Source organism: Rhinolophus sinicus, chromosome 8 (genome assembly GCF_057876585.1).
Source record: "Rhinolophus sinicus isolate RSI-liver-muscle chromosome 8, RSI-T2T, whole genome shotgun sequence".
NCBI lineage: Eukaryota > Metazoa > Chordata > Mammalia > Chiroptera > Rhinolophidae > Rhinolophus > Rhinolophus sinicus.
In genome coordinates this window covers 44,541,732-44,552,676 of record NC_142508.1, presented here as the reverse complement: position 1 = coordinate 44,552,676, position 10,945 = coordinate 44,541,732, and the positions used below count along the sequence as shown (strand labels likewise).

At 47.6% G+C, this 10,945-nt stretch overlaps 1 protein-coding gene across 4 annotated transcripts; it reads right to left on the bottom strand.

Annotated features, from left to right (window-relative positions):
- Nucleotides 1–2,132: 2,132 nt before the first annotated feature.
- Nucleotides 2,133–10,899, bottom strand: RINL (Ras and Rab interactor like). Of its 4 annotated transcripts, none has more exons than XM_074314365.2 (12): nt 10,547–10,899; nt 9,419–9,507; nt 9,056–9,215; nt 8,053–8,155; nt 7,027–7,099; nt 6,878–6,939; nt 6,459–6,569; nt 5,957–6,373; nt 5,270–5,563; nt 4,879–5,010; nt 4,619–4,782; nt 2,133–2,397 (listed from the first exon to the last, which is right to left on the bottom strand). In XM_074314365.2, the coding sequence occupies exons 2-12, from the start codon at nt 9,466–9,468 to the stop codon at nt 2,338–2,340; spliced, it is 1,626 nt and encodes a 541-aa protein (XP_074170466.2). In that variant the 5' UTR covers nt 9,469–9,507; nt 10,547–10,899; the 3' UTR covers nt 2,133–2,337. The 4 variants fall into 4 exon arrangements, with proteins under 4 accessions (XP_074170466.2, XP_074170464.2, XP_074170468.2 ...); XM_074314363.2 differs by having other exon boundaries at nt 2,133–2,393; XM_074314366.2 differs by lacking the exon at nt 2,133–2,397 and adding an exon at nt 3,156–4,537.
- Nucleotides 10,900–10,945: the final 46 nt, after the last annotated feature.

The window sequence follows — 10,945 nt, the reverse complement described above, 5'->3', positions numbered from 1 at the left end:
TTCAGCTTCCAGAACTGTGAGAAAACAAATTTCTGCTCTTTAACCACTCAGTCTGTGGTATTCTGCTATGGCAGCGCAATCAAACTAATATACTCCTCAATTCAATGGACAAAGTTAGCATCACTGATCACAGGGCCCCTGATGGGATGTACTAAGAAGAACACAGAGTCACCTATGGAGTATTCTTTCTGTAAGTAATGCAAGACCAGAATCTAATCATGAGGAAACACCAGACAAATCCAGAAAGTGGGACTGTCTGCAGGACAGGTGGCTGGGGCTTTTCAAAAAGCCAATGTCAGGAAAGACAAAACAAGAAATGTAAGGGGGCTGTTCCAGATTAGAGGAGACTAAAGAGATATGGCAACCAAATGCAGTATGTGTTCCTGGATTCAATTTTAGACTGGAAGAACATGCAACAGCTATTTGGGGAGAGACAACTGGAGAAATTAGGCTTTGGACCATATGTCAGATAAGTGACTGAAATGCTGTTAAAAATACATACATACAACCTAAAACTATAAAACCCCTAGAAGAAAACAGGGGAAAGGCCATGATTTTGGCAGTAATTTCTTGGAGGTCACCACAAAAAAAAAAATGCAACAAAAACAAAAATACTTTGGACTATATCAAATTTTAAAACTTCTGTCCATAAAAGGAAACAATCAATGGAGTGAAAAAGCAACCTACAGAAAAAAAAAAAAATTTGCAAACCATATGTCTGATAAGGTGTTAATATCTAGACTATAAAGAACTCCTACAAATCAAAAGTGAAAAACCAAACAACCCGTTTAAAAATAAGCAAAGGACTCGAATAGACAGTTCTCCAAAGAAGACATGCAAATGGACAACAAGCCTGTGAAAAGAAGCTCAACCTCACTAATAACACGGAGATGCAAATCAAAACAACAGTGAGATATCACCTCACCTCATAGCCATAATGGCTACTATTAAAAAAAAGAAAATAAGTGTTGGCAACGATATGGAGAAATTGGAAACCTCGTGCACCGCTGGTGGGAACGTAAAATGGTGCAGCTGCTGTGGAAAATAACTTAGAGATTCCTCACAAAAAATGAAACAGAGCATTACCATATGATCCAGCAATTTCACTTCTGGGTATATTCCCAAAAGAAGTGAAAGCAGGGTCTTGAAGAGCTCTTTGCACACTCATATTCATTGCACGTTATTCACAATAGCCAAAAGGTGGAAGCAACCCAACTATCCATTGATGAATGGCTGGATAAAGAAAATGCATACAATGGTATATTATTTGGTATTTAAAAAATAGAAATCATGTCACATGCTACAAACATGGGTAAGCCTTAAGGCCATCATGCTAAGTGAAACAAACCAATTCACCAAGAGATAAATACTGTATGATTCCATTTCTGTGAGATAGCTAGAGTAGTCAAAATCATGGAAACAGAAAATACAAGGGTGCTTGCCAGAGGCTTGGGGGAAGAGGAAATGGGAATTGTGTTTGGTGGGTAGTTTTAGAAGATGAAAAAGTTCCAGAGGACTGTTACACAACAATGTGAATATAGTTAACACTACTGAACTGTACATTTAAAAATAGTTAAGAGGGTGCATTTTATGTTTTTTACTACAATTTTAAAAATTGAAAATACACACATACATATATAAACTCATAATACAGAAGTATAACGAAATTCTTGGTGCCCTGCTTGCCCTGAAGGTCCCCTCACATTTCTTGAAGGAGAGATGGTCCCCTCACATTTCCTACGGTCTGGATGCCCCCTCAGTTCTGCCTGAATATAAGATCAGAGGCTGCATCCTTCCTGCTTTATTGCCCAGTGCAGCCTTCCTCAAGCTTTTTGGTTTTCAAAAACAATTGCGAAAACCTCTTCCTGGCACATTTTTTAGTTAACATCTAAAATTACAGAATTTTGATCATTATAAAATGTAAAGTGTAAAATTTTAATAGCAATGCATCTCTGTCAGATGGATTAAGAAAGATCTTCCTATTTTTCTATTTAATTTCTGTAGCTGTAGATGAATGTCCCTTGTTGCTACAATGAGACTGAGTTGGTATTAATTCTGCACCTGTTTTATATTAAGTGTCGAGAAGCCGTTATGTTTCCTGTGGCTGCTGGAACAAATGACTACAAACTTAGTGCCTTAAAACAAAAGAAATTTATTTTCTTACAGTTCTGTAGGCTAGAAGCCAAAAATCAGTATCACCAGGCTGAAATCAAGGTGTCAGAGGGCCCCACTCCTTCTGGAGGCTCTAAGGGAGAACTGTCCCTTGCCTTGTCGTTTCTGGTTGTTGACAGCATTCCTTGGCTTGTGGCTGCATCACACCAATCTTCAAGGTAATCTTCAAGTCTCTGCTCTGTCTTCACCTTGCCTTTTTCTGTTTGTGTCAAATCTCCTGCCTTCCTTTTATGAAGATAGACGTGATTGCACTTACGAGGTGTGATCAAAACATACAGTGAATGTTTAAATTTAAAAAATTATTACAGTAAAAGACTCATTGCCATTAATCCCCCTCAAAATACTCCCCCTTGCTTCAAAAACACTTATCCCATCATTCTTGCCACCTTCTGAGGCAGTTCTGGAAGTCCTCTTTCTTGAATGTCTTTAGTTGCTCTGTTATGGCTGCCTCAATGTCCTCAGTTGATTCAAAATGTTTACCTTTTGTGGTCATTTTCACTTTGGGGAAGAACCGGAAGTCTCACAGTGCCAGATCTAGTGAATAAGGTGGATGAGGATACACTGTAATGTTTTTATTTGACAGAAATTGCCCTACCAGGAGTGATGTGTGATATGGAGCGTTGTCATGATGGAAGATGAAGTAAAGACACTCACAAAGGTGGACTTCCAGAACTGCTTCAGAAAGTGGCAAGAATGATGGGGTAAGTGCGTTCAAAATGAGGGGGAGTATTTTGAGGGGGATTGATGGCAATGTGTCTTTTACTGTAATAATGTTTTTTAATTTAAACATTCACCATATTTTGTGATCACACCTCGTAGAGCCTCCCTGGATAATCCAGGATAATTTCCCTACTTTGAGATCTTTAATAACATCTGTGAAGACCCTTTTCCAAATAAGGTAATAATTACGGATTCCAGAGATTAGGACACGGATATCTTTTGGGAAGCCCTTTTCAGCCAACACAGAAACTTTGTTCATTGAATCATTTAGGAAGTATTTATTGAACACCTACTGTGTGCCGTGCATGTGTCTAGGCATTGAGGATACAGCTATATGAACAAAACAGAGACCTTCTGGAGCTGACATTCAAAGGCTGCATTGTCCAAAATGGTAGCTATAAGTCCTGTGTGGCTATTGAGCACGTGAACGGTGTCTAGTCCAAATTGAGATGTGATGAAGTATACGTAAAATACACAGTGAATTTTGAAGATTTAGCATACACACAAAAGAATATTAAATATCTGGATAATTTAAAAATATTGATTACATGTTAAAGTGACAATACTTAGGATATATTGGATTAAATTAAATGCATTAATTTCATTTGTTTTTAGTTTTGTTAAATGGAGAGTATTTAGAAATATATGTGTAGTTTGCATTGCATTCTTATTGGATAGTGCTATTCTGGGGGAAGGAGAAGATATGGACAACTAACAATAAATAAGTGAAAAATAACAATAAATAAGTAATGGTGTGTTAGGAAGTGATCATTTCTATGGAATGAAATAAAAATGAGAGTAAGGGAGTGTATTACTTTCCCATTGCTGCTGTAGTAAACTTAGTGGCTTGTTTAAGCCACTACCAACTTAGTGGCTTAAAACAACCCGCACATTATTTTGCAGTTTTGAAGGTCAGAAGTCCAAATTAGATCTTAGGGGTCTAAAAATCAAAGGCTGAGTTTCTGCTGGAGGTTCCAGGGAAAAATCCATTCCTTGTCTTTTTCAGCTCCTAGAGGGCGCCTGCATTCTTTGGCTCCTGGCCATCCTGCCAACCTCTGCTTGCATCATCACATCTCTTCCTCTGACTCTGACCCCCCCCCTCGCCTCCACCCACCCCCCCTTATTAAGGACACTTGTGATTATACTGGGCCCACTGGAATCCAGGAAAACCTCTCCATCTTAAGATCCTTAGTTTAATCACATCTGTAAAGTCTCTTTTACCATGTAAGGTAACATATTCACAGATTCTGGGGATTCGGAAGGGGACATGGCAGAGGGGGGTGCGTGTGTGTGGCATTGTTCTGCCTACCACAGAGAGGAATTATAGTTTTAGACAGGGGTGTCTGGGAGAGCCTCACGGAGACTGGCAGCTGCCTAAAGATCTGAAGGGAGGGAGGGAAGAAGCAGTGTGGATATTAGGGAAGGGCATTTTAGGAAGCAGAGACAGCCGCTGCCATTCCCTCTTTATTGGACCTCCTCCTTGCTGCCCCTAAACCACAGTGGGCAGAAGCTGGTGCTGTCCCAGGTGCCTCTGCATCTTGCTTGAGGACCAGAAAGGTTTGAGACCCCTATTCATCATCCCTATTCATCATCGGTCTCGCAGCACAGTCTCTATTGCCCATGGTTCCTCAAAGGGCAGATCGGCCTGTGGGGAGAGGCAAGAGTCTGGGGCAGAAAGGCAACAGGGTCTGCGCTCCCTTCTACCCGCAGTCTGATGGATGGTCACCTGGGTTCCGGCGCGGTCCTGTCGGTGCAGCGTCCGCCTGCTGTGCCACTGGCGCAGGGAGGCACGGGCCTCGGAGCTGAGCCCCTGAGGCGCGCGTTCCGCATCGGGCTGGTAGTGGGCAATGTGGTGCAGCGCCCCAAACCACGTGGTCAGGTAGTACCCGGCTAGGGGCAAGAAGGAGAAGCCCCTGCAATTTGCCCACCTGCTGTTTTAGGGAGTCTCACTTTTGGGCCCTGACATTCTGAGGATTGGGGATTCACCTTCTCCCAGTAGCTCTCCCGGATCCAAAAGCTCCATAAGAAACTCCACGTCCAGCTGCGTCTCCCCAATGTCTGGACTCCAGATGAGCTCCTCCGTCAGAGCTGGCAGGAAGGCATCGGCCCCCAAGGGCTCTGGAGGAGCCCAGGACACGCTCTGAGATGTTTGGGGGCATAAAGGCACCTTCCATCCCATTCCCAGGACCGCGAGCACCGGCTGTCCCTCCACCTTGTTGACAGTGCAAACACCTCTTCCCAGAACCCAAAGCCCGCGTCGACGCCTCCCCTAGAGCATGCCACCCTAGCCCTTCAACGTGCGCACACGCTTTTCCTACCGGCTCCCTCAATTCGCAAAGCTGGTCCGCCTCTAGGTAGAAGCCGACTCCCCCTTTACCTTGGTTCTCGCCTGGAGCCAGGCCCGCGTAGACGTCACTGCACACCGCCAGCAGCAGTGCCACTTTGCGGCGTGGGGCGCAAGCGGCGTGGAGGTGCGCGAGGCGCGCGTGGATGCGGCTTCGCCGGCTGGGGGCGGGGCCCTGTCTCTCAGGCCCCGCCCCCGCCCGCAGGGCTATTTGTCGCCGCCGCAGTCGCCGCAGCTCTGGAGCGCGGAGTGTGCGGAGTCGCTTCCACAGGGCGGGCTTCAGCGGCGCCAGTACCACCCGGCACAAGGCCGCCTCCACCCTGGAGCCTGCAAGGGGTGGGGCGGGTGAGGGAAGGACCACCATACTGACCCACGCCCACCGACTCTCTCCAGGGACCCACCCTGGTCAACTGCCACCCCTCCCTAGCTTCTGGCCACCCACAACTGTAATTGTGGTTGTGAAAACGCGTGGAAGAGGGAGTCTGGGTGTGAACACACGCGTGGGAGAAGGATCGTACTATCACGCTTACCTGAGAGGGAGTGGTGGTGAACAGAGTAGGTGTTACTATGTGTAGAAAAGGACGTGTGAGTGGAAAACAGGTGTGCAGAGGGATAGAGAGGAATAAGTTGGGTGTGAACACATATGTAGGCCAATAGATGGCAAACATGAAAGGTGCAGGTTGAAGGAGTGGCCATAAGTTCCCTCCTAGTCCTCATTACCAAGATCCTCCTCCTTCTGGAGTACCCCAGGTCCCCTGCTCCTGAAGACGGCCCGGACATCAGGGTCCTTTGCTAAGTGGTCCTGGAGGTCAGTAAGGAGGTGCCGCACATCCTGAAGTAGCTCTGTGGCTGGGTCCCCAGGCTGATGGTGGCCCCCAGCATCTGAAGAGAGGCGTGCCTGAAGGCCTCTGAACTGCCTGGCCACGTAGCTGCTCCGGGCTCTGGCCAGAGCTTGGACATGACGAGTAAGCACGTCCTCAGGTCCTTCCTCTTCATCTTTGCAGCCATAATCGTCCTCCTCCTCCTCCTTCTCCTCCTCCTTTACCAAGTTGGCCAGAGCCGGCCCAGGATGGTGTACTTCTGGGCTGAGTGGGCCTTCCACCCAGGAGACCTGGTGAGGGCCGGGGTTCCTGGGGGCTGGATGTGAGGAGAGGGTTGGGTCCCATAGAACAGCATCAGCAGCTCCCTCATCTCTCAGTGACCCAGGCCCAGCCCCGCTAACCTGGATCATGTTTCTTGGCAGTCACTGGCGATGTCTCTGGGGAGGTTTGTTCCATCACCCACCCTCTGTGGGTTTCCAGGTACAGCTTGTTCTCCATGGAGTGCACCCTACCTAAGGTGTTAAGTGGACACTGCCAATCTGCAGAGGATCTGGGGGCCAGCACAAGTGAGGTGTCCCAGATGTCCAAGGGGCCAGCTCTGATTCCTTCAGGGCACCAGGAGACTTAGTTCCCAGCCTCATTACTGGAGGAGCTGTGGCTTGGCCCTTGGCTCAGGAATCAAGCCCCTCCCCGCACCAGTTCTCTCAAACCCCTTCTTTCTCCTCCCTCAAACTTAGTGGTCTGGTCCCCCAAGTGCCATCTTCCTAGACCAAGTAGGAGAAAAGTTGTCCTCTCCTTCCCTTAGAGAACCATGCCTCACCTGTGTGTTCCCCAGGCACTAGAGTGGGAGGGGGCAAGACCAGCGTTCTGGGCAAAACGTCCCTGAGAAAAGAAAAGGGGGAGCCACAATGTGGTTGGGGGTGTCTTAGGGAAGAATCCCCCTTACCCTTTTTGATGGGTAACCTGTACCTGCTGGCTGATAGGAAGGCCAGGAGATGGGGCAGGTCTGGCATGCAGAGCTTAGAAGATTCCAGAGACATACCTGGGGAAGGGGGCCAAGGAGGGACAAGTTAGAAAACTTGAGGGGTGGCAGCCTCATCTTCCCTGGGACCCTCTTTTTCTCAGTCCTGAATATCCCCAAGAACCTTCAGAACAGGGAAATTTCTACCACTTGGAGTCCCCATCCTTTCCTGTCTTTATGTCTGTATCCCACTTATGCCACCAAATATTCATTCATTAGACAAATATTTATTGAGCACCTATTCATTCCCAGATACTGGGAATACAGTTGTCAAAAGGCAGACACATTGACTGCCTTCCTATAAGCTTACCTTTTTGTGGAGGGAGACAGAAAATAAATGAGTAGAAAAATAAAGGTAAGTGTATATTGTATTGTGTGCTATGAACAAAATGGAATGAATGAAAATGACTAGGGCTTTCTTAACTGTGGTGGTCAAGGAAGGTTACATTTCCACAGAAGGCTGAAGGATGGAGACTAAACCAATCATTTAAAGGAGAGCATCCATTCAGGGTGACCAAATGCAAAGGTCCTGAGGCTGGGATTCATCCAATGTGTTCAGGGAGCAGAGAAGAGAACAATGTGACTGGAGCAGAGTAAATAGGGGCAGAAGATGGAGAGGTGGGCAGGTTGGATAAAGGAACATTTTATAAGCCATGATGAGGAGTTTAAACTTTTATCTAAGGAGACGCATATCCTTTGCAGGGTTTGAGGCAGGAATGTATAACATCTGATTAATGTTTGAAAATACCATTCTGGCTGCTGTGCTCAGAATGGAGTGCAGGAAGGAAAGAGTGTAGGCAGGGAAACCAGAGAGGAGCCTACTGAAATTGTCTGGGTAAGAGCTGAGGGTCACTCAACTTAGGATGATGGAGGCAGATAGGATTGGGAAGATTTGGGAGATGTTTTGGAATTAAAGCTGACCATCTTGATGGTAAATTTGCTGTTGACTGCAAACTCAGGGGTAGACTCCTCACCTCCAGGAACCTTCTGAATTTGGTAGGTATTGACTTCCCCTGGTGAAGGTCCTGTCCTCAACACCAGGACTTGGCTGGGGTCATGTCCTGTGACCAGGAAACTCTGGGGGGTGGAGACAAATATCAGCATGAAGAAGATTTGTGCAGATGTGTTACTTTTGCCTGCCTAGCATCCATTTCCCTTATTTGGGGTTCCACACCCCAAATTTCCTTTAGAGAAACCCACCCCACTTTCAGTCCATGGGGGTGGGACTGGCTTCCAAGTCCTAGAGGTGGGTCCAAGACCTGACCTAGCCAACAAGATGATAGTGCTCTGTGATTGGCTCAGAGATGGGCATGTGACCCAAGCTCAGCCAAAGGGAATCTTCCACAGGATTTTTGCTGGAGGTCTTTGGGAAGAGGCTGATTTCTACACTGAGGTTGCTAGCTGTGTGAGATGTGGTGCTCAGCTGGGGACAGCGATCTCTGCTGAGCCCCATCCTGAGCCCCATCCATATATTCTGAATCAAATGTGAAGGCTTTTTGCTTTTCTGGTAAAAAGAACCTCCTTTTTTCCCTTCCACCTGCCTGGAACGCACATATGTGTTTGGGCCTGGCTGTCACTGGGCAACCATGAGGGAAGTCCAAGAGAATCGCAGAGACACTGGCCTTGATGTTACCCAAACTGCTGACCTCGCTGCTTTTCTGGTTGTGCTAGAAAGATAAATGCCTATTTGTTTAAACTACTATAGAGTGAGCGTTACTTGCAGCCCCAAATATTCAGAATTCCCCCTAGTTTAAAGCAAAGCCAGGAAATAGGATGAAGAGAAATGTGTAAGTTGTCTGATGCTCAGATATTCCTGCAATTACTCTTCCTTCTGGGTATTTAAGTCATTTGAATCAATAAGTAGACTTTTGGGTTTGGCCTGTTTTTGTTGTGTTTGTCACTAGCAACCAGCAGGGTCCTGACTGACCCAGGGTGTCATGGGAAGGTCAGAAAGCATCGCTGGCTGTGAGTACTCACCCCCGGCGGCCACAGCTCCAGGAGGGCTTCTGCGCCCTGAGCATCCAGCTCTGGGATTTGCCACACCCCCCATGTCCTCTGCAGGCGATGGAGTGGCTCTGGGGCCCCGAGGACCCCTAAGCAGGTCTCGCTGGCTCCATTCTCCTGTGATGGGACCAACCTGGGATGTGCAGAGCCCAGGAGACCAGGGATCAGAGGTGGGTAGTTGGACACGGAAGCAGGGTCATAGGTAAAGGGAGGGCGAGCCCAGGGATAAAGGGTCAGAGATGGGGTTCAAGGTCCTATGGGAGGGTGGGCATTGGCTGGAAGGGGTTTCTGAATCCAGGGACAGCAGATGGACACCTCAGCCCCAGTAGCCCTTACCTATCCCTGTCGGTGTGGCCTGCCAAGGCCTTGTCCTCTGGCTGGGCCATACTCAGGATGCAGGAGGCCAGCGAGCCATGGTCTGGCCTCTGGCAGGGAGGAAGAGAAGGCTCAAGGCTGCTCCAGTTCAGGGGTAAAGGTCTAAATTTTTACAACCAATATGACAGAGACCCTGACCAATCTAAATGGACCCAAGGCTCCTTGCTGTGTCAGGTATGAATTCTTTCATCGCTGGATGGTGGGGAGATCTGGGGATTCCAGGAGGGAGTTCAGTGTGTCTTGGGGTTGGGGGAGAGGGAGAGGACTACAAGTGACAGATATTTACCAAGTGGGAGGGAAATCGTTCAGGTTTTAACATCTGGAATAACTGTTGCCAAAACCTACGGCCTGGCAAAGGGCTCGACCCATAGTAGGTTCCATAAATGAGAAAACTGTTATGTAACACTGCCTCTTCCTCCCTTCCCAGACTGCAGAGGAGCCCTCAAATATTTCCTCCCAACATTTTATTATGAAAATTTTCAAACATTCAGAAAAATGGAAATAATATTATAGGGACCATCCATATACCACTGCCTTGATTCTACCGTTATTTTCTTCTTTTCTTTATCACACAACTGTCCCTCTAGCCGTCTGTCCATCGGACCCCAACTATTAATGAGGTACAGAGTCCTACAGTGGGTTACCAGTGGAGATGGGCGTTTTTGAATAATTTCCGTGGTACTCAGGAGTAGGAAACCTGGGTCCATGTATCCACACATTCCACAAATACTGGGGGTGCCAAAAAAATGTATACACGGCTTGTATTCATCTTTTGTTACCGGTATATATTATTACAATTCTAATGCAGTTTTTTCCTTTCTTAAAATGTGTATATATTTTTTGGCACCCTCTATATTTATTCAGTATAAACCCAGAATTAGGTGCTAGTGCCCTGGGGAAAAGGGGATGGACAGAATAGGCCCTGCTCTCAGGGGCGTCCATTCTTTTGGGGGTGGGTAGAAGAGATGGATAATAAACAGCTAAACAAATCAATCAGCCCAGGGTATGAGAAAGAGGGAACGGAGAGCAGGTGGCCTGTTCAAGGGACAACAGGCAGGAGGGACAGGGGAGAGAGGCAGAGATGCTCACCTGGGTCCCCTGAGAGGGGGAAGAAGAGGTGGGTGGTGCTGGGCAGGGCACGATGGGGCAGCTGCCTGATACCACAGGAGGCAGTAGGGGGTGACAATGCTAGCTGCTCGGTCCCTGGGGGCCCCTACCTGTTCACGGAGGGGAGTCCTGGAGGAGCAGGAAGTGAAAGTTCCTCACAGAGAGGAAGCTGAACAGACCAGGGGAAGAGGCGGGGCGGGGGTGGTATCTGAAATCAACCTTCCTCCTTCTTTCCGGGGGCTCAGGCCTTAGGGGACAGGGCTTTGGAGGAAGCAACTGGGGCAGGCCAGAAGTCCAGGGAGAAGAGTCATGAGGCTCCCACCTGCCCTGGACTCCCTTCTCAGCACCCCTCGTTCTGTGTCTCACAAGAAAGAGCCTGTA